Source organism: Rhipicephalus microplus, chromosome 3 (genome assembly GCF_043290135.1).
Source record: "Rhipicephalus microplus isolate Deutch F79 chromosome 3, USDA_Rmic, whole genome shotgun sequence".
NCBI classification, from domain to species: Eukaryota; Metazoa; Arthropoda; class Arachnida; order Ixodida; family Ixodidae; genus Rhipicephalus; species Rhipicephalus microplus.
The window spans coordinates 160758082-160782466 of record NC_134702.1 but is presented as its reverse complement, the minus strand read 5'-3'; the positions used below and the strand labels follow the sequence as shown (position 1 = coordinate 160782466).

General features: G+C 45.6%; 1 protein-coding gene across 3 annotated transcripts in view; it reads right to left on the bottom strand.

The window, feature by feature from the left end:
- LOC119170409 (ubiquitin-protein ligase E3B-like) overlaps positions 1-24385 on the bottom strand; it is a 127372-nt gene that overhangs the window by 83238 nt on the left and 19749 nt on the right. For all 3 annotated transcript variants that reach the window (XM_075890386.1, XM_075890385.1, XM_075890387.1), the window contains 3 exons: positions 18635-18739; positions 10789-10888; positions 9010-9181 (listed from right to left, as the gene is read on the bottom strand). In XM_075890386.1, the coding sequence (XP_075746501.1) occupies positions 9010-9181; positions 10789-10888; positions 18635-18739 (377 nt within the window). The remainder of the gene's footprint in view (positions 1-9009; positions 9182-10788; positions 10889-18634; positions 18740-24385) is intronic.

The following is a 24385-nucleotide window of genomic DNA, read 5'->3' as shown; positions in this document are numbered from 1 at the left end:
CGTGGCGGGCGTCGCAGAGCGGTGGAGACAGGCGAAGGGGTTGTGATCAAGACAGGAGAGCAAACTTGCGAGAGAAGGGCAAGGAGTTGCGATAAAGCACGGGGGAATGAAAGATTCCTTTCTCCGTGCGATAAAGAGAGGGGAGGATGCGGCAAGAGGGCGACCTTGAAAACCAAAACACACGGGAAGGTGGGTAGCTTGCTTGAAAGGTTCGCGAAACTCGCACGTAGAAAAACTTAGAAAGAGTGCCAGCGCGCGCAGAAATCAAAGCATGGCCACCTCGTTCGGTGCGCGCGGCGGCATTCGAAGAATCGGCAGCCTTGATAAAAAAAATCGTCTTGTTGCGTCGGCGGGTTTCCGTGGCCTCATGAACGTGGATATTTCGCGATTCGTTCCGCGCAAATTAACAGCCGTTTCCGCGCTTCCGCACGCGCGGAGAAAGCATGCTGAGCCGAGTGCGAAGTGAGCAAGAACAAGTCCTAAACACGAAACGAATCGCAAATTGTCATAGTCGGTGGGGTAGCGTACGTGCGTGCAATAGACGCAGACTATCGGATACAGTCGGTGGCCGACGATGTTGGCAAATGGTCTGGTCATTCCAGGCCGGTGACGCCAACGACAGTACCAGCGATCAAAAACGGGGTACGCGGCCAACAAGCCTTCGAAAGATCGGTGGCAGTGTGAAAACACGGGCCTCGTCTGGCGATGCAGGGTGCTCAGAGTAGCGGAGGGACATAGGACGGAGGGGTGCATAACAAAAAGCGGTCGAGGAGAGCAGCAACTAGAAAGGCGCGGAGGCAGAATCGGCATTTAACAATAAGAATGTATGGGCATTTCGCCGATGCCTGATCGGTGGTCGAAATTGGTTCCCCGGGAAGTCGGCAGACCGCTGACTCCGTTCACTGTAACCGATCAGCGACGCTCCGAGACGTTCGTTGTAAGTGCGATTTTGTGCCATTGAAACAATGTATATTTTGACGGTCCCATGGATATTGTTCGTTTTAAACGAAAGTTCGTTTTAAGTGCGGCCGTTATATGTGGGCTGGACTGTAGTATATATCCCACATTATAAAGAATAATGAGCATATTTGTCATGACCAACAAACATACACAATACCTTTTTTTTTTTTAATTTGAAGCTAGGGCTGTACTAATGCAATTCTTTTTGGTTCAAAGGAAGCGGATGTTACTTTGAATAGTAGCAGAATTAGACTTTCAGTAGAATGCAAGTTATTGTGAGCGCCCGCATGCGCACTATAGCGTAGCGGCCTATCTAATCGGCAGCGCCACCTGCGGCGCCTTTACTCAGATAAACTCCAAGCCCAAGCGAGGGCCGGGGACACGTTTAATCAATCTCGCTCCCGCCTCCGGGGCGGTCGGCACGTTTTCATGTTCGAATAAAGCGCATTCTTCTCGTTCACAACGCCTCTCAGCCTTCATGCCTAGCCCGCCCAGCCCTCACAACTGGCGCAGTCGACTCCGAACCATGCCTGGAACGTCGCCTTTTGCCCGCCTCGTGAAGTGATCCGCCGGACTAGCCGCGCGGCGCTCCGTCCTGTGTTTACCGTCCGCCGCCCGATACGCCTTTCGGCCACTTCGTCCGAGTCATTTCGTGCCTTTGCCTTTTGTTTCGCCGACCGTCGTGCTGACGCCCACCCGCCCGATGAAGTAGCTCGCCTGCAGAGCCGAACCAACTTGACCTGCCCGCCTTTTTCGTCTCTCGTGAGTCTTGTGCTCCTTCTGCTAATTTCTTGTGAACGCCATGCCGCTTGTGAACTGGAACGAGGCTACGCCTGAGGACCTCGCCGGCTTTACAGCAGACTTCCTCCGTGAAGAGTTGGTTCGCCGAAACCTGGACGCTACGGGGCCGAAGGAAGAAGTGATCAATCGTCTCCTCGCCGATATAGCCCAAAACCGCTCAATGGCGCCTTTGTCGCCTTCCCCAGATTCCTCAGCGTCCAGCCAGCGCCCGAACACTACGCCGCTTCCTTCGAGCTTCGATGCAGCCCAAAGTACCGAGTTGCTGACGGGTTTACTTCAACAGCTCCTTCAAGTGTCACAACGCGCTGCAGCGCCAGTTCAGGTCACGACCCTTCCAGACCTGTCCGCATCGCTTCCTACATTTAATGGAGACGGCAGCATTTCAGCGTCCCACTGGATTGAAGAGTTGGAACGAACTCGAAACCTAGCTTCGTGGGAGCCTTCAACCGTACTCGCCGTCGCTCTGGGAAAGCTCCGTGGAGCAGCCGCGGATTGGAAAGCAGTCATTGGCCGTCAGTGTCCCACCTGGGACGCCTTCAGGCAAGCTTTCTTGGATCAATTCAGCGCCAAGCAAACCTTACTACAGTGGCAACAAGCTGTTACTTGTCGCGTGCAAGCGCACGGAGAGAACCTGGTCCACTATTCTTTGGCGAAGTTGAAGCTCATTTCGGGATGCCCAGTCACTCTTACCGACACTCAGCGCATAGAGTACGCCCTTCAGGGCATTTCCGACGAGAACCTGGCCACTACTATAGCAGCACAACGGCCAGAAACCGTCGCCGCCTATATGGACATCGTAACGCAGCTTGACCAAACATTGAGCCACTTGTCTCGTCGACTCCCACGCCCAGGGTATTCAAGCACCAAACTAGTAATGCCAAGCCCACAGGTGCCCCACCACAGTGAAGAGGGCACGAATGTTCAGGCGGTACCAGACAAAACAAGACAGCCGCAGCGAATCGCAGCCCTACCACCAGACCAACAAGAGGCTCGGTACCTGACCATCTCTACGAGGCACGGCGCTCCTGCCTACCGTTCTGGCCAGAACTTGGCCGAAGCCGTGTGTTTTCAATGCCGCCAAAAAGGACATCTAGCTTCAAAGTGCCCATCCAGAGCTACTGCCACACAGTCTACAACGCATCCTTCGCCAGCTCTTCACAGCACACTTTCCGAGACCCTTGATGGATCGCTGGTCCAATGCGCCCTTGTAAACGCCACAATTGCTGGAAGCGGCCAAGTGGACGCATTTCCAGACAGTGGTTCCAAGGTGACACTTGTTTCTCGTCACCTTGTCAGATCTTTGCCCCTCCTGCCCTGGACCAGACCCCCTCTAGTTGTCGTTGGAGGAACGACAGTGGCTCCTGCTGGTGCTATCTGCTTGAAGATCTCTGTGGGACCCATCACCGGTTTGGTGGAAGCCGCCGTCCTCGATAACAATGCCATGCCACTTATATTGGGGGAAGACTGGTTTGCTGCCAGTCACGCACAGTTGGTGTTCCAGCCACCCATGCCAACTGAACTTCGTCATCCCACCACAGGAACAAGTGTGCGATGCTATGAGCGACTGTTGCCCAGGATGTCGAACGCTGTTATGATCCAGGGGTCATCTTTCAATTACCATGTATCTGGACACCACAGCTCAGCAGGCCTCCAGCGAATGCCACTCCCAGGCCCAGATGAACCCCCGTGGTTAGCACTATCTTGTCAATATGAGGTTTCAAACACCAACGGCCCGTCTTCTGAATGCAGGCGAGGTGCTTCTTCAACAATAGAGGTTTGCATTGACCCATCCTTGCCTGCCGCTCAGGTTGGTAGCCATTTGCCAGCACATCAACAACGGGAAATCACGAGCATTCTTTCGAAGCACGCTGAAGTATTCGCTCGTGAAGAGGATGACTTAGGTCTGTACGAGGGTGTTGAACACTCAATCGACCTTCTTCCCGATGCTGTGCCATACAGTCGATCCCCTTACCGTTACTCTGCTGCAGACCGTCGTTTTCTTGAGGCTCAAATAAGCACACTCCTTCGGCAAGGCATCATTCTACCAGCCTTAGGACCTTGGGCATTCCCCGCAGTGGTTGTCAGCCGAGGTAGCAAGAAGCGCCTTTGTGTTAACTATGTGCCCCTAAACAAGATGACTGTGAACGTCGTGCAACCACTTCCACATGCGGATGACATCATGGATGACATTGCTGGGTCACAGTACTTCGCCTGCCTTGACCTAAAGTTTGCTTACTGGCAAGTTCGCGTTCGTAGGGAAGACCAGGCAAAAACTGCTTTTGTGACCCACTATGGCACCTTTATGTGGACCCGCATGCCATTTGGGCTGAAGAACGCACCTGCCACTTTCCAGCGAGCCATGCAGTCAATTTTTGCTAACCTGCAGCCCCATTGCCCAAAGTGCGGTGTGCGGGTGTACTTGGATGATGTTCTGGTTTTTGCGCCAACTTTTGACGAGTTTGCAAGGTTACTCGACGAAGTACTTGGTGCACTCCTTGCCAGTGGATTCAAAGTTTCACTTGACAAGTGTAAGTTTGCTTTGAAGTCTATCAGGTTTCTCGGATTCATTTTGAGCAGGGACGGCAAGCAGCCTGACCCTGCCAAAGTCGAAGCCATCATGAAAATCCCACAGCCTGCAAACAGCAAAGCAGTTTTGTCATGGCTCCAGACAGCAAACTTCTATCGCCGATTTGTGAAGAATTTCTCTCGGATAGCAGCACCGTTGCAGAGTCTCATACGGTCTGAGGAGTTTGCCTGGACCAGCGACTGCAATGAAGCCTTTCAGCGAATTCGCACAGCATTAACAGAGGCACCTGTACTGGGCCATTTTGATCCAGACGCCCAAACCACAGTCACAACAGATGCCTCAGGAACCGCAATTGGTGCTGTGCTCTCTCAGAAACAGTGTGGAAAAGAAACTGTGATCGAATATGCGAGTCGTGCACTCACGGCCGCAGAGAAGAAGTTGCATAGCAACGTTTGGGAGTGTATTGGTGTCCACTGGGCGGTTACGATCAAGTTCCGACACTACTTGCTCGGCAAGAAATTTTGCCTGTTGACTGACAACTGGACCGTTGCATGCTTAACAGCCAACATCAGGCCTTCACGTCGTTTTACGACCATGTTGATGGATCTTACAGAGTTCGACTTCACTGTGCAGCACCATCCAGGCCGTCAAAACGTGGTTGCTGACATGCTGTCACGATTATCTGCAGCAGTCCTCCATCAGACACAGTCTCTCGCAGCTATGCAAGCAGAAGACAAAGCGTGCCAGGACCTTCGTCGCTCTCTGTCATCTTCAGAATCGTGGGACCATGACCTTGCCATAATTGATGACATCCTGTACCATAGTGACGCGACTTCAGGTTCTCAAGCTATTGTAGTGCCAGCAAAGATGCGCCAGGCTGTCCTGGAGGTTGTTCATGACGGTGGAGGCCACATGGATGTAACCCGGACACTGACCAAAGTGAGAGAACGTTACTGGTGGCCAAACCTTACGTCTTCAGTGACCCACTACGTCACAGCATGCCAGATCTGCCAAAGCAACAACCGCCCAATATCTAAAAGTGTTGGCAAAATGGGTCTCATGCCAGTGTCGGATGTTCCTTTTGCCTTAATTGCCATTGATCACATCACAATGCCGGCTGCTTCAGGAAAGAAGTACATTTTGAATGTCATTGACTTTGCCACGCGTTTCATTGTCCCAGCGGCTGTAACTTCAACATCAGCTAAGGAAGTTATAGCACATTTACAGTCGGTGTTCTTCCGCTTTGGTTGTCCTGATGACTGCATGTCTGACCATGGAGCAGCCTTTGAATCTCACCAGTTTAAGCACTTCATGCACATGCACGGTGCTGAGATTCATTATTCAGTGGCATACCGCGCAGCCAGCAATGGTCTTGTAGAGAGAAGCAATGGGACTTTAGTCTCCGTTCTTCGTAAGCTGTGTCCAACGGACCAGACCTGCTGGGCAAGCAAACTCGAAGAAGCTGCTTTTGCCATCAACACAAGCTATAGCGCCAGCAGCTGTTTCTCTCCATTTGAACTACTGTATGGATACGTCCCCAAGCTCCCATATCAACGCCACCGTCCCGCCACAGCCAGGACCCTACAAGACCGTCTCCTAATGCTGTCTCAGAACCGGGCCGTAGCAGCAAGTAATACCGAGGAAGCACAAGGGAAACGGAAGACAGCATATGATCAGTCCCATCGAGACCACTCCTTCCAAGTCGGCCAGTTCGTCTGGGTGCGCCGCCAAGAGCCTGTAGCAGATGGAACTGGAAAGTTGGCACCCAAATTCAAGGGAATATACCAAATCACCAACCAGAAAACACCCGTTACGTTTGTCGTTAGCCGCGTAACTGGTCAAGGTCCTCGTGATCGACTCCAAGACAGGATAGTGCACGTCTCTCAACTCAAGCACTACGTGCCACCTTATGTCGAGCCTTACATTGTGAAAACCCAAGAGTGGCCTTTGTGTGACTTATCTGGCTCTCCCAGTGTTGGCAATGAGTTATCTCAACCACCAGTTTCCCTTGGCCCTGCAGTTTTGCCTCCAGCGGTACCCTCCTCGCGACCTCACCGCCAAAAGCGCCCACCCGAGCGCTTGAAGGACTATTCTCTCTCGCAGTGAAGCCACCAAGTAGTGCTCCTTTCCTAGACCAATGGGACTTGGTCAGACAAGGAGGGGCCGGATGTGAGCGCCCGCATGCGCACTATAGCGTAGCGGCCTATCTAATCGGCAGCGCCACCTGCGGCGCCTTTACTCAGATAAACTCCAAGCCCAAGCGAGGGCCGGGGACACGTTTAATCAATCTCGCTCCCGCCTCCGGGGCGGTCGGCACGTTTTCATGTTCGAATAAAGCGCATTCTTCTCGTTCACAACGCCTCTCAGCCTTCATGCCTAGCCCGCCCAGCCCTCACATTATAACCTGTAAAATATGTTAAGTTTTAAAATGTACTATACTTTATACTATACTGTAGCATAGTATAAGCTTATATACCTAAACTACCGTATTTACTCGCGTAATCCTCGCACTCGCATAATTCTCGCACCCCCCACATCGCCCAAGAAAAATACGATTTCTTTTTTCCTCGAGTAATTATCGCACCCCAGAAAACTGCCGCAATAATGTCGTCTGCTCGTTCCAGCCACCTGTGATGATAGCGCACGCCATTTGGCGCCATCTCTTAAGCATCAAGCATACTATTGCACGCAAATTCAATCCAATCCAAGCCAAGCCGAAGTGGCCAGTGCGCGTTGCGGCGTGTTTTGTATGCTGTGTCAGTAATCTTGGCACGTTGTGGTGTGATACTGAAGCTACACGGCTCCTTCAAGTTGCAAGTGATAGATGACAATGGCACTAAACGACGACAACAGGGCCGCCGGTAGGCCCTTCGGAGTCTACGAGTTTTGTGATCGCTACTGGTGACGGCAGCTGAAAGCCACCAAGACGCGTTGGGCCTGCCGTGGGCCTAAAACTGGGATTGATGGTAAACTTTATTTCGTCAGAAGGAAACTGCGGACGATTCTGTTAAATAGCCATAAGCCCAATACTGACGTCCTACGCTTACCTTTTGAGGGCTCCTGGTGAGCGACGAACGCTATCATTACGCCCGCAACGCCCACAAGCTTTGCGTATGGTATTCTAATTCTCGACTATTTGTTTGCACTTTTTGCGTCTCATATAAATCTTGCCTTGTGTTGAACCTCTCCTTTTATTGTTGAGGTAACTCTTAATTAGTACTTCTCAAAGCTTGCTGTTAGTTGCTGGTGTGAGAATCCTGATTTGCGGCCACTTTTTTTTTTTTTTTCTCGCTCGGTACGTTCTCGTGAAAAGTTCTCCCCGCGTAATTCTCGCACCCCCACACTTAGCATCGCTTTTTTGGCAAAAAAAGTGCGAGGATTATGCGAGTAAATACGGTATACTGTAGCATAGTATAAGCTGGTATAGCAAGAATATGAACCTCAGAAATGACGAATCAATGATGGGGTGACATGTTCATTTATTTTTGAAGTAATACTTCTAGGCAATGCCGATTTCCCCTGCATAGGTGTTTACCAACTCTCTACCATAGTGAAATGACCTTTACAGAGGGTTTTATGTGGAAAGTATATATTTAAATAGTTTGTTCTAAATACTTCAAAACTTCCTATAAATTAAATTCAGATTAAAGCGAATTCGAATACTACAATATTCGTTCGAATATTTGCAGAAGCCTGAAGAAAATGCTTCACCACACTGTCCTCAATTGCACAGTTGCTGAAGTGTACCGTTATCGTTCACCTACACCCACAAGTATTGATTTCATGTGTGCTTAGTGTTTAATATACAAGGTGCTTCGTGTAACTAGGACAAAGTATCTTTTAAAACGTGGATAACCACTGCTGAACGAAATTACTGATATATGGTTTATCCTCACATGCCACTTAAGGTATTTTTATATTATGCTCAGTTTATTGACAAAAAACAGTTAGGCAAACACTTATTATACACTTTAGGGCCAAGTGCATTCCAAAATTACTAATCCAACTTGCAGTGGCAACGCACATGCTGCATACTGATGATGTCCAGCGTTTGAGGAAAGCCCGCAAAATACGAAATAAAACTACCTACTCATGCACCACCAACTGCAAGTTGCATTAAATAGTGTAGAGGAGGAAGGCGCCTAGGAATAACAATCTTGCCACAGCAGTTGTTTTTCATTTGTCCCAGTACAAGAGAGTACTGCAGCTCAATCGAGGCTACCAGTGCTGAAGAAATTTACAAAAAAAGAACAAAAGTGCTTTTTTTTTCCGTGTAACCGCCACAACCGCAACTTTAACCCCATATTTCGAGAAGAAACCTGCAGCCATTAGGAGAGCATAGTAGACTGCCATTAAACAGAACCTAAAGGGACCAGCAAAATGTGTTCCATTTAACAGGGATTCGGTCTACTGAAAGATGAACAAGGGTGCAGAATGCAAGTACAAAGTCAATCATATCAGAGGCAGTTGTTCCATTTAGGCAGCATTTCCGTTTAACAGATTTATCCGCTTACTGAGAGTCTACCGTATGCAGGATAATCAGTGGGACTGCACGAGATTGTTATACTCTACACAGTAACTTACAAACGGTTTTTGCACACAAGTCAAAAGCTTCACACAGTGTGCCAATGCCTTTACGCCTACTTAGACTGCTAATACACAGAACAAGGCATGATCCCAGATCCAAGGTCACACCTTCACTTTCTTCGAGGTGCCCCTACCTGAGTGTCAGATTGATGGTGGCCACCAATGGCGCCCTCTTGAGGCTGGGCTTGGCTCTGGCCAGGCCTCTGAGCAGCAGAGCCTGCAGGGCTCCGTACAGGCTGCCCTTGCCCATCAGGTGGGAGCCCACACTGGCACACAGCTGGCTTAATACAGGCCTCAGGGGCTCGTCTGTGAGACATCGTAAAGAGGCCGCAGCTGCATAAGTACACTGCCCTGCTGTATCATCAACATGCAGCTGAAAAGTACAGGAGAATCCTGTTACCCAGTACTATAGTGACAAATGACGAACCAAACACGAATTAGTGGACAGAGAGATGACAAATGAGTGCTGGCCACCAACAATGAATTCTTTTCAATAAAACACATTCTAACTGCAATTTATTACAGTGTCACATGAGCAAATAATTTTTAGGAAGAAGGTTAGCTCCTTCTCTGAAAAAAGCACAGACGGGGTACACAGCCAGTTGGTGCCCGCCTATCTTCTCTTCTACTATTCGAGTGTTTGCCTAACATTTGTCACAATATTGCATTGACATGGCCAAGAATTCTTTTTGGGTTGCCACATTCATATGAGGAAAGATTACCAGTGAAGAGCTGTATCTCTGCAATTATGCTGTAGACGCTTGTTCGCTGATTTCTGTGGTGTGTGCAAGAGCCGACAGTGAAGCTCCTCCTTGGACTTAAGGTCTTTCAATGCATTATCCACTTTGGGACGGTTTTACTTTTGCTCTATGTATTCACGTTGCTATTGTCAATGCTTCTTCACATTTACTATACTTTTTTTTATTACTGTGTGAAACAAATGTACAACCCTGTGCATGCCTATGCATTTGGGTCAGAGCGAGTTGAACAAGTTCGAACCTGTGAGCTGCAGTCTTGAGCCCTTGGTGTGAGAAAGCTGACGTGGGAATGCTCCATTATGCTGCCTTGGCACTATCAATACACACACTCTACAAGCAAGCTTCGGCTGGAGCCAAGGGCACGTATGAAGGCAGCTATACAGGCTACCACTTCCTCGAACAGTAAGGGATTCTGATTTTCCTTCTGCACTTGCCCATCTGTATTGAGCCTGTTAAACATCTGATAAAGCAAGACTCTATTAACCTATCTTTATTTTTACATACTGCAGCACCACTAAGGCAGGACCGGGCTTGATTGACTTTTTCTCAAACACATTTTGGCTGCTCTTTGACACGCATGATACAATCTAGGAAGAAAGTTCGATATCAGAGGCATCCAGTAGATAAGAAAAGAGGCAGAATGCTAGAAGAAGACGGCTAAGGAAGATAAAACTGATGAGCTGAATCATTCTCATTTATGCATACCCAAAAGGTGTCAATATTGAACAAAATATTGGCAAAAGCAATGCGCTACGACATGAAGGCAAAGACCCATGCTCTACCTAGTACACAACAAAGTGCCAAGCATGCATTAGCCAATCGCGTCAAGCTCTTGGCACAATCGTTTCCTCCATGATCAGTGTGCTCTATTACTGTAGCATCGACAGAGCGGCCAAGGCTAACCAATCTCGCCTGTAGCAATATCATAAACACTGCTACATAACTCAGAGAACCCTAGATTGCTAATGTTTTCGTAATAACTTCAAATTCTCGTGTCACAATAATGTTTCTTGATAATTTTGCCAATAAACACTAAAATTCCATCAACGGGCACTGGCATTCATCAAAACAGCCAAGTTGGTCGGCCTGTAATAGCTATTACTGTAAAACATGCTTGAAAAAAGCTCTCTTTAAAGGAACACCCACGCCACTCACATGTCTTGTCCTTGAGCACTTTCCAGGATGATGTGCTTGTGAAGGTGACGAGCACATGCAGATGCAACATCAAAGACTTGGCATCTTGGGGGCACTCCGGCTGCAATGCAACGTTGCCGTCATGTTAAAGGAATAATGAAAAATATATACACGAATTCATCTTCTCACATGCACTCCATGTTGTGGGGAACACCTTCAGGTCGGTAATGTCTATTGTGAATCACATTTGCATATGTCAACCACATCAGGTCCTCACTTTTCTCTTTTTCTTTTCATGTAGTTCACCTTCAATCAGCTCAGAAGTAGTGCTACAGTGTTATAGACTGTACAAATATACCACTGCTTTTATTACGCTGTACTACCACATTTTTCTCTGCATCACTTGACAGAAGGCTTAATTTCAGGTGCATGGTTCGAGGCCTTCTTTAAAATGTTTGTGCTTGCATGTACGTTTAAAGAAACCGAGTAATCTAAAAGGAAAACAGAAGCCAAGCAGTTTCAGTATTGCAGCTCCTGCCCAGCATTCACCCGCTCAATATGTCACCAAACGCAATTCGTAGATACCAGTGAAGCAACATCAAAAACTCGCAGGGCCCCTTGATGGATTTACTTAATTAAGAGGACTCAAAAACGAAAGCCATCAGCTTTCTATTCTCAGCTGTTGTAATCATGCTCTATAGCCCCCATCTGAACGTTTTCTGCACTGCCACAGCGATCAGAGTTACTGCCGACTAATGGCGAATGCCACTCGTCGAGCGAGAGCAAACTTTCTTGCTCCGTGGCCGAAAATCTATTCCACTGGTGTATTCGGAGCAAATTCGCATTTTCCGCATACAGATTCTGAGCAACCCACTCCCCGACGGAGCGTTTCATGTGCTGCGTCTTGCAGAGACGGATTTTGCCGGAACTCTGAGAATGGGTTGCCATCATTTCCGGTACAGTCAGGCGGCTAGGTTGTTTTCAGCCTTTTTTTTTAAGGCGGTGTCTAGTTTCTCTGTGCACTTGTTTATATTCCTAAAATGATGTCGTTTGACTCTGCTGAACGTGCTGCAGCTGGTTTGCTTCTCCCTTTGAGCTACAGCGAGAGCACTAGTTCTGCTAGCAGTAGCAGCAGCGAGACAAGATGTAAGTGTCATACGAAAAGCCGTAAAAAGAAATGTTTCCTGGCCTGCTGTGTATATGGCAGAAATTATCGGCTATTCGAAGAAGTTTCGGTACCGGTTTCATGTCGTATCTGTTAATGACTCGCAGAGCGACCTCACGCGGGGCATTCACGTGCTCCACTCGCAGGCCTGGCTAGGCACAACCCGAGTGCTCGCTCCAAGATTTCGGCGGCCACTCCAGATCTGCCAGCGAGATTCCCGATGCGATGGCTTCCATTATGTGACATTATATCAGGTGGCATAACTGTGGCGACCTGTGACGTAATCGTGACGTCGTGTGTTAGCATATTCTTGTGATGACGATTTTCTGCATCACTTGTCCCCAACTACGTGGGACATTGGCGGTCAAATTTTACGTTTGTTGAGGCGTCTAAGGCTTTTGCCTTAATACGCAGATTTCCTATTCTTACAGAAGACTTGACAATTTATCGTCAGAAAATATACAAGTACAGGCTCTTGATAATTCAAACTGAAGAGGGCCCCTAATTTTTACTTGAGAAGTTTGAATTGCCAATAGTTCTCGTAAACTAGTATATAACGTAGCCTCTGCGCAGCTCCGAATTGGCCGTCGTCATGAAATGCAGAATCCAGAGATCTCACAAGTGTTACTAGTAATATTTAACTCAAAGCAACAAAAGAATGCAGGCGAGTAACCTCAACTATTTTGGCCACCTCGGATTCTGAAAGAGGCCTCTTCCAGGTTCGACCAGAACCTCCAGTGGAGGTCGCCAAAATAAAAACTGGTGGCTCTTGGCCTTCAAAAAACTGTTTGGTAGGCCATCTCGGAGGCCTGCATTTACGCCTTTGTTTGGGCGAAACAATTGCGAGTTTGACACTAGGTGCTACTTGGTCCGCACCTGTCATTTTGTTTCAACCAACAAAACTAATGGCGCATGCCTAGTCGATGCTGGCGTTCATGCGCAGGCTACCTACTCGAAAAAAAAAAAAAAAAAGCCCATGTTGCGAGAAAAAATTACTTCTGAAAGAAAAAAAACAACAGTCAATATTTATTCCATATGTACTTTCAAAGCATGCATTGCCTAATGACATTCTATAATATCCCACTATTGCCCAGCCATACATCTAAAAGATGAAGTTGCAATCAAAAAAAAGTTTAAGGAATGACATCTTTAAGATGCTGAATAGTACTAAAGCCTATTACTAGGTATGAGCGAATTTTCTAGTGCTTCAACACGAATTTCAATTATTCAAAATTTTAAGTATTTGAAATGAACAAATAAACACATGTAAACTGTATGTAACTCCATGCAAAGATAGTTTCACTGCAGTGAAATGGTGCTGTACCTTGAATATGAATACACCTATTGAGAAGAAATCCACACTGCCACGAAGCCCCACCTTAAAAACTAAATGAATACAAAACCCTCACAACAATTCATTTTTTTTTAAGTTTAAAAGCTTGTTATATTGACTCATGTGCTCCAGGTACAGTAAACATTTGAATAAAAAAGAATAAAACTTGCATGTACCTTCTTTTAATTAAAAATATATATATTGTGCAGGTTAGTTGGTTCATGACAAATATGTTCACTTTGTTTCATAATATGTGATATATACTATTAAATTCAAAATTATTTAACCAAATCACTATTTCCGCCAAATTCACTCTGAGCCTAAAATTTACTATTTGCACAAGTCTACCAGTTCCTAATCATGTGAATTGGCAATTGCAATTGGCAATTGCCCTGGCAATTGTAATTGCCAATTACAATTGTAATATTGGGAATCGGCAATTGCAAGCGGTCCATTTCAGGGCACTTTGGACAAGCCCCTGTTAAAGGAGCGCCCATTTCTGCCTGGATACTACTTGGTGAAGTGAAGAATACTTCGAGGGTTGGCATCAGCCAGAAAGCCATCATCGGGCGCCTGTGCATCCTGGCAGTCAATGCACTCAACAAACAAGCAAGCATATGTTACCATTTCTAAATTGATCGAGGGGCGGCATTTTTGTTGCCTATTTAAGAAACCACGCAGCTGGCTAGTACACTTCAGAGCAGTCCTAGCAGCCGTGCTTCACGTCTGCCAAACCGCCAATTTGCGTCATTTCAGGAAGGCAAATACGCATCTACCTTAATTAGCGATTTCACAAATTTCATAGCTGCAGGATTGCTCTAAAAAATGTATTTGCCCACTTTCTTTCTTGTGCAATCGTGTCAAATGCAACAGATTCTTTGTCTGACTTTGCGGAGTCTTTAGTGAACAAACCTCCTGGCAGCATTAAGAAGTCACAACGGTATTGTTGGAAATGACTGCGCAGTTTGTTAACGCTATGTCTGACCTTACTGCAACGATTAAGGATGAGGGCACATTCGTCAGTGCTGTGAAGGCCGTATTGATAGGTATCACAAAGTCAATGGGGCACATACTGTGTGTACTCACGTAATCCTCGCACTTGCATAATTCTCGCACAGCCCCCCCCCCCCCCCCCATCGCCCAACTAAAATACAATTTTTTTCCGCGTGTAATTATCGCACCCCCCCCCCCCCCCCAAAAAAAACTGCCGCAATAATGTTGTCTGCTCGTTCCAGCCACTGATGATGATAGTGTGTGCCATCTGGTGCCATCTCTTAAGCATCAAGAGCACTATTATTGCACAGAAATCCAATCTAATCCAAGCCAAGCCAAAGTGGCAAATGCGTGTTGCGGCGTTTTTTGTATGTTGTGTTGGTAATCTTGTGACGTTATGGGGTGATACTGAAGCTTGATAACACCGAACTTGATGCTGTTCATCATGTACCAACGCGTGTTAGCGGCCCTCCAAACGTGGTGGTGAAGTCTTTGTCTAGATCGACCTGAGACAAAGCCTTAGGGACCGCCAAAAAACACTGACTGAACAGGTCGACCCTTGGCTTTGAGGGAAACGAGCCAGTGTTCGTAAACGAACACCCATGTTCCGACAACAAGGTTCTTCTTGGAAAGGCAATACAGCTAAAATGAGAAAAAAAAACTGGAAGTTTGTGTGGGTGGCTGATGGCAAAATCCTGATGCGTAAAAGTGAAAATTTCCGCGTGTTTCATGTCACATGCGAGGACGACCTTGGCGCTGTAGCTTAAGCATACGCGTGTGCCTACACCCAGCGCACATACTCAGTTCAAAAAAAATGTCTCACCTAAATCAGCAAGACAACTACACTAGCAGAGGCATATCGACATTTCATAGCAACATTCGCAGCATATGAAAAAACTTTAATCAGCTCCTCGCATATAATTTCCAGTAACCACAATGCTTTGACATAATCGCTGTCACTGAAACTTAGCTAGAAAGAAATTAAAACATTGTTATTCCCGATTACACAATGCTCTCAGCCATGTGACTCTCGTTCTCGAGGGGGTCGTGTTGCTCTTTTTGTTGAAAATGAGCATTCATAAACAATTCTTCCTTCACTATCGTGCAGTACACGTGCCATCGAGTCACTTTTCGTCAGGGTGGAATCAGGGTGGAATCCTTTCTTGAAACTCTTGAAATGATTCAGAGTCCTAATAAACAACGTCAAACAATCTACTGTTATTGTTGGTGACATGAACATTGATACCCGTAGTTCAGTGTACGATGACTACATGTACTTACTAAAATCATATCGCTTTCGCAATGTCATCACCACACCAACTCGAATAAGAGCAAGGTCTGCTACAATGATTGACCACGTGCTGACGATTTCCAAGAAAAATATTAGTGCTGGAATGTATGACAAACCTATTACAGATCATTTACCCATATTTGTCTCTGTTGATCTCGTTGAGAATGAAAAACGTGATGAGCCGAAGTTTGTAACGAAAATAGACTACGTAGCTTTAACAAATATTCTTCCTGGATGTAGTTTTCATCAAATGTACAATGATGATGTTAGTATTGAATTTTCTAACTTTATTTCTCTTCTCAAAAACGCTATCAAAATAAGCAGCCCAAAAGTTTCGGTTCATTCACGGGAAACAACGTTATATCCCTGGCTGAATAAAGAAATATTGGAGATCATAACGAGCAAGGATTACTGGCACGACTAATTGAAACGACATAAGCACAATGAATTCTTTTTGCACCAATTTAAAATAATGCATAATAGATCTGTGGCTTTGATGAGAATGAGTAAAAAGAATTATTATGCCCGACAAATAGAGCAGGTGAATGGTAATTTGGAAAAACTTTGGCAAATTGTAAATGACGTCTGCCACCCTCCGCCTTCTAAGGTGTCATCGACAGATGTCATCGACTCCAATACAGTTGAATCGTTTAACACTTACTTCACCTCCATTGGTTCAACGCTAGCTAAAAAATTCAAGGAACCCAGGCTCGATCATGCTCTTTCAGATTCCAATCCGAACTCTTATGTCATGTATGACATCGACCCTGAGGAAATCAGATCTATTGCATCAGGAATGCAAATTAATAAATCGGCAGACCTAGATGGGATAACTGTAAGGTTTTTTAAAGAAAATTTAGACGTCCTCGAACTGGTTTTGTGTCACCTTTTTAACCATTCTGTGAAAGCAGCCTTTATCCTTCTTGTTTAAAAACTGCAAAGATTATTCCAATATATAAAAGTGGCGTTATTCTCAACTATCCAACTATAGGCCAATCTCTGTTTTGAGCATAATTATTGATATTTTCGAAAAAATTCTTGCCAGTTATTTCTACAAACTTATTGCGAAATATAACATGCTCTCTTATCAGCAACGCGAATTCAGACCAAACTATTCTACGTCCACCGCTGTTGTGACCCTTACGCAATTTATAAACACAGCAATGAATGAAAATAAGTTAGTAGCAGTTATCTTTCTAGACCTAAAAAAAGCATTTGACACCGTAGACCACAGAATACTGCTAAATAAATTACCACATTATTGTTTCCGTAAAACCATTTTAGAACTTTTTTCAAACTACCTGAAACGTCATCAACAGGCTGTATTAATTAATGATTTCTTGTCCTCTATGAGTGCCTTGAATACTGGTGTTCCCCAGGGTTCAGTACTGGGACCATTGCTGTTCTCCTTGTATATAAATGACCTTCCGCGAATATTACAGTATTACAGTCTTTTAACACACTGATGTACACTTACGATACTTGTGTCATAGTAACAGGTCAAAATCTAAGTGATCTTGAGTTGAAGTCTAACATCGAATTAGATAAGGTTACTCACTGGTTATCAAATAGTAAACTATCTATAAATACGAATAACATTTCAATCTAGATTAAAATATATTAGTGTTAGTGATATACACATTAAAATTGACAATTCTGTGATCGAGCAAGTAAACACAATTAGATATCTTGGTGTCACTATAGATAATAACTTACATTGGCAGATGCAGATTTAGAGGTGTGTTCCAAATTAGCCTCAGGGTGTCATGCACTTACTCAGGCTCATCAACATTTTAATAGCACTACTCTATGAATACTTTATTATGCTTTCATTCATTGTCATATCTCACATTGCATTGACTCTTGGGGCGGCCCGTATACAACTTACCTGGACCCAGTTAGACGACTTCAAAAATGGGCTGTAAAAATTATTATTCACTCCGAGTATAATGACCTCAGTAAACCTCTATTTTCCCGATTAATCATTTTGCCTTTCGATATGCTACGGAAGTTAAAACTAGCCAAATAGGTACACACAGTTATTAATTACAGCCACCCTTTAAATGTGTCAATGTTCTCCGCCCTTTTCTGTTCTACCAGACAACTAACCTTTGGTAAATGGAATATATTCCACGAACTAATGACCTATACGGAGAATGGATTTTGAAGTTTGCTGGTATTAAGATCAGGAATGCTATACCTTTTGAAATAAAAGTGTGTTCAAATTTTACTAAGACAACAGAAAAACACTATTTAAAGGAATGTCATGTTTAGTGTGATGGCTGTCCTAATTTTAGTATGAAAGTAAAGGTTGATATTATTTTTCTTTCTTTTTCTTTGCTCTTTGCGTGGTTATTTCATGTACTGTTCTGCTTCTTTTCAGATTCTTTATTGATATTATATAACTTCTTTAGTTATGCTTTTTCAAAGTGCCCTTATAAAACGTATCTTTTTGGACCCAAACTAGCCAATGGCTAAGGGTCTACACAGTGTGTGCAAACTTGATGAAAAAATTGTGAGCAATAAAATTACAATTCTAATTCCAAATTAAGGTCCTACTAGTTGAAAATTAAATCTCTACTCCTCTAAACAATCATTTGTACACACTAAATAAATTACACTGTAATTAAATTGCCATGTATTTTCAATTCATTTGCTTCTTTGACACTGTTATTTTAATTAGCAAAGAATCGATCACCCTGCTTATCTTTATCAATTAAACTTATGCACATTTTTACCAGCTATAGGCAGAAACATCAATAGTTAACTATTTTTAATGCAACCTGTGGCCCATTAACTTTGATTTGTGGGGCTTAACGTCCCAAAACCACCATATGATTATGAAAGACGCCGTAGTAAAGGGCTCCAAAAATTTCGACCACCTGGTGTTCTTTAACGTGCACCCAAATCTGAGCACATGGGCCTACAACCTTTCCGCCTCCATCGGAAATGCAGCCGCTGCAGCTGGTATTCGATCTCGTGACCTGCGGGTCAGCAGCCGAGCACCTTAGCCACAAGACCACCGCGGCGGGGTTCCCATTAACTTTCAATGTGGTCTGTAGATATCATGGAAGGCCATGCTTACCCGAACCTCCTTGAGGTAGCCACAGCAGTTGCCTAGGATGCCCTTAAGTTGCTGGATCCACAGCACTGTGTAATCCTTGTTCAAGGCTACCGACACGTAGCTCTCCTTTGAAGACGAAAAAAAGGGGAGACAAGAGGAACGGAAGTGAGAAGAGTGATGAGGATGCAGTAAGCATTCCGTTCCTTCGCCAATGAAGTGTGAATTCTACCCAACAGCCAGCATCACGTTGTAATGTTTCAACTGTGTCAAAGTGAAAAATAGCAAATCAACAGAGTACCAGAAACAGCAAACTACTTACATTTCTCTAGCTTCTTTGTGTAAGCATGCATTATAGTCCTTCTCTTGTAATTTTGACATTGTACAAACATCCACACACGTGCTTTTCACATCAAATTATTATAAATCATATTGTTAAAAACTTATTAATTAAATGATATTCATTACCTTCTTAAGAGTGAAGTTTTCTTAAGAGTGAAGTTAATTACTTTGTTGTTTTATCTTGGGATAATTCATGGTACTTAACATTGTTCTGTGTGTAATCCCTAATAACCAGATTTCTAGGCATTGAAAAAGTGTTTTCAGCCCCAGAAATAGGCAGGCAAAATAACGTTCTAGACGTCGAATGCCATAAATAGAGGCAGAAAAAATTTTTCATATAAATAAAAATAATTTCAAGCGAAGACGTGCTCGACCTGTATTCAACACAGGAAAACAGAGAAATGTCGCTGCTGACGATGGCACAAAGGCAGCAACAGTTGAATGCTTCTTAGCAATTTCCTTATAACACTGCTCTACTAAAGATAAAGATGGTCAAGAGAATTTTAAACAAACACAGTGCTCACAGTCATGTTCTATAGCCACTGTCGCTTACTTGAGCGTCACAAACTGTGAAATACGCAAGAAAGAATTATTGAAAGCTGAGAACGTTTCAGTGACCCGATTAAATTGAAACAGAAACAAACATATCATAACTGCCAAAAAGACAACCATTTACCAAGAAATCAAGGCATCCTTACATGAGGACTGTTAGGTGCAAATCTGGCAATTTCTTTATACATGGGGACTGTGGTGTAGTATAGTGACGTGGTGGTGTCTGTGAAGTGTGGTGGCACCGTGGTGTTATGTACAACGTGCTCGGAGGCGACAGCAGCGGTGCTTCTCGATTGAGTGGCGGAAAGACGATGACGACGTTGGTGCGAAATGTCACGCATGAAACTGCGGCCCGCCAAAAGGAAGAGGAAGTATGCGCGAAAGGTTGCGCTGCCAATGCACGAGGGGAAAAAGAGGAAGACCAGTCGGAGGCAGAACGAGATCGAGCTGGCTGGAGTGCAGATCCTGGGTGTCGCGCGACTGCGGTGTCAGGTTCCAGACCCGACCGCGTGAAGTCAGGCAAGGCCAGGACGCTCCATCTGCCCACGGTGTACTTGAAGGTACGCGGCCTTCCAGAGTTCCGGCCGTGACAGTTCAAGGTCACGTCCCAGGTGTTCGTTCCGGCAGTGACTGTTCAAGGTCATGTCCCAGGTGTCCGGGCTTGGACTCCAATCCCGAACCACCCGTGGAAGGTGGAACCTTCCGCGTGGTGATCATCTCCTCGAAACGAGCCAGCATCGGCAAGCGGCCACAGTTCTTGCTAAGGCAGGGGCTACCTCGTTTTCCACCAAGCGTCGCCGTGCTGGTCAGCGCGTGACTCGAGCTGCTAAGACATCGCTAGCGTCCGCCCCCTCAACCCACCGCCACCATCAACGCCCCCGGTGATTGTTGATTTTTATAAACATTATAGCTGGACAACTTACAGGACATGTTTTTATTTGCCAGCTTAGAGTCGGTGTCTGTCAATTGCAACTTCATCTCTTTTTTTCTCTTAATTATGCTTAAAATGTCTAGTTTTCTTTTCTTACTTTAAACGGCTTCGTCATTTCTCAGCTCTGAGGCTTTCTCTCCGAGCAACAATTTATTAAACCGTAAACCTGCATCACAAATGGGCATCTGCGACAAGACAATGTCGTTTGTTTTTCATCTGGATCATCGTAGGCGGTGCAAGCCATGACCAGCACGCGGGAGATATTAGAATTGGCTGAACGCATGGGTCTGAAGGGAACGGAGTTGAGACTGTGGTATGAGGAGCGGATGGAGAGAGAGCGTGAGCAACGGGCTGCAGAGCGAAAGGCGGCGAAAGAAAAGCTCGAATTAGAGACGCTAAAACTCGAGCGGCGACTCGAGCTTGCGATGGCAAAAAGGGGGCATCTGGGGATACAGAGGAGCGAACCAGTGGCTGAGGTGTGCTCTGACAGCAGTTACGTCACGACCGATTTGAATTTATGTCGGGCTGACCTTGTACCTCGTCATGACCTTTCGCTAGAGAATGAAACTAGGGAAGATGACAGAGAGGTGGGTAGCCAAGAAACTAGGAGACTCGAGGAGCTTATTGAAGCACGGGCATGCTTCGTGAGCACGGAACAAGAACGTTCCATTCAAAGTAAAGGGTTTGTCGAAACCTGCGAGAAGTCAAGCACACTTCATGCAGAGGTAGGATTGTCTCTGAAGAGCTCCACTGAAGGAGCAGTAAAAGGTCTCCTAGCTAACGCTGGTGAATGCCGTAATGAAAGCTTTGATCTAGTTTCTGCCTATTGTTTTGGGCCACTGGATGTAGCAACAGGCGCTACGTGCACAGCTTTTCACGGTGAATATAACTCGCCCATACACAGAGAGGGCTTGAGTTCTCGAGAAATTGTAGATGATGCTTTCATGAGAAAACTGGAGCAAAATGCGGAAACACGTGTTAAAGAACAGAGGGTAGAGTTCCAATGTAGGTCAGCTCCATGTGGTGATAAAGGTAGTCACGATGACCCAGGCAGAAGGGTTGAAAGTTTTGATGAACAAGCAAGACGAAAAGCTGAAGTGATTGAAAGTAAACCCGAAGGCAGTAATGGTCCAGCAGGTCATTGTACGAGGAAGGACGTCGACTGGTGCTCTCTGGCATCCTCGCTTGAAGAGGTCGCTTCGATAAAGGTGTCTGAACGATTGTCGGCTTATGAGCTCAAGCAAGGCGTTCCTGGAAAGGATGAAATCATTCAGACGTGGTTGTACTGGTGCACCTTGAGGCAACGCTTCCGACTGGCATACAGCCATTCCAGGGTGTATGCTTGTGATTTAGAGGTTGGGCGTCTGGTGATATAAAGTGTTAGGTTCAAACGAGCTTACAGTCGACAATTCTTCCGCCGGCGTCGAATTCCTCACTCTTGTCAATTGGTTAGGGCCATTAAACGTCTTGTTTGGGACGCTATAACTTAAGCGTCAAGTTCGATTACCTGGTGGTTTCTTTTGGATCTTGATTGCAGACCACGGAAGGATGTTTCATGTGAACAGCTGAAGAAGTTACATGCAATGTAACATTGACAATATGTAGTTTTTTTTTTAGTTAATAGGGTATGTATGTAAAAAGTTGGTGCACTAAACAGGCAAATTTGGGAATTTTCATGATCTGCTAGATGAGTTCATACTTTTGCTTGCTTCGTGTGTATATAGTGGTTAGTGAATGTGGACCTTTGGATGATGTAGTGAGCTGTGCGAGAGTGTATTTTGAGTGACTTTCATCTGAGAACTGAGCAGCAGTTTTCCGTGCAGAAAAACATTCCCAAAAAGGGTGCTATTGTGGTGCAGTATAGTGACGTGGTGGTGTCTGTGAAGTGTGGTGGCACCGTGGTGTTATGTACAACGTGCTCGGAGGCAACAGCAGCGGTGCTTCTCGATTGAGTGGCGGAAAGACGATGACGACGTTGGTGCGAAATGTCACGCATGAAACTGCGGCCCGCCAAAAGGAAGAGGAAGTATGCGCGAAAGGTTGCGCTGCCAATGCACGAGGGGAAAAAGAGAAAGACCAGTCGGAGGCAGAACGAGATCGAGCTGGCTGGAGTGCAGATCCTGGGTGTCGCGCGACTGCGGTGTCGGGTTCCAGACCCGACCGTGTGAAGTCAGGCAAGGCCAAGACGCTCCAGCTGCCCACGGTGTACTTGGAGGTACGCGGCCTTCCAGAGTTCTGGCCGTGACAGTTCAAGGTCACGTCCCAGGTGTTCGTTCCGGCCGTGACTGTTCAAGGTCATGTCCCAGGTGTCCGGGCTTGGACTCCAATCCCGAACCACCCGTGGAGGGTGGAACCTTCCGCGTGGTGATCATCTCCTCGAAACGAGCCAGCATCGGCAAGCGACCACAGTTCTTGCTAAGGCAAGGGCTACCTCTTTTTCCACCAAGCGTCGCCGTGCTGGTCAGCGCGTGACTCGAACTGCTGAGACATCGCCAGCGTCCGCCGCCTCAACCCACCGCCACCATCATCGCCCCCGGTGATTGTTGATTTTTATAAACATTATAGCTGGACAACTTACAGGACATGTTTTTATTTGCCAGCTTAGAGTCAGTGTCTGTCAATTGCAACTTCATCTCTTTTTCTCTCTTAATTATGCTTAAAATGTCTAGTTTTCTTTTCTTACTTTAAACAGCTTCGTCATTTCTCAGCTCTGAGGCTTTCTCTCTGAGCAACAATTTATTAAACCGTAAACCTGCATCACAGGGACATTATCTGAATCGTACAGGCAAGGCTTCCCAACACTGTCAAATGATCTTGTGCCAGTTTATGGTGCGCAAGAATCTCTATGCAGAGCGCAGTCTAGCAATCACTGTGAGAATTGCGGAAACAATAGCAAACTACCACCATATGAACGCTAACTTACAAATAGATTGCACCTTTCTAGACTTTTCTAAGACATTCGATCACGTAGCGCACTGCCGACTGATATCAAAACTTTCTGCACTTAAATTAGATTCGCTAGTCTTGTCATGGGTACGAAACTTTCTTTCTAACCACCAGCAGTTCGCCATTGTTAATAATTATTTCTCTCCTTCTTCCGATGTCACATCAGGGGTACCGCAAAGTAGCGTCCTTGGTCCTTTACTCTTTTTAATTTACATTAATGACCTGCCAAATAATATATCATCTAGTATATGTACATTTGCTGATGACTGCATTGTTTATCGCTCTAGAAAAAGGGTGGATGATCACCAATCCCTCCAAAGTGCCCTGGATCGCATTAACAGCTGGTGTAAAACATGGTTAATAACTCTTAGCATTTTAAAATGTAAAATTATCTCATTTACCCGTAAATCAGCTTGTTCGCTCTTTCCTTACAACATCAGTAACAACAGATTGGCTAGAACCACAGGGTATAAGTATCTAGGCGTTCACCTCACACAAAATCTTTCCTGGGTCGACCATATAACTACCATTTCTGCTAATGCTTCAAGATCATTGGGGTATCTTCGTCGCAACCTAAAATTTACTACTTCTCACGTACGTAAACAGGCCTACGAAACATTTGTCTGGCCCCAGTTAGAGTACGCATCATCCATTGGTCACTTCACCAAAAATATTTAATACAGAAGTTAGAAGCTATTCAGAACAGGGCTTGTCGTTTTACCACGCGGAATTATAACAACTTGTCCAGTGCAACCCAGCTAAAGCTCGAACTTTTACTCCATCCATTAGCAATTCGTCGTGGCATGGCGCTTTTGTCTCTCCTTCATAAATATGCCTACGCCACTCGATCACCGCTAGCGCAATTACAACTTTCCTCCCACTTATCGCACAGGCTGCATAATGACTTCAGCTACACCCGCCTCTACGGCACCACTAATGCTTTTAACTACTCGTCACTCCCGCGTGCCATACGACTGTGGAATGATCTTCAAAACAGCATCGCC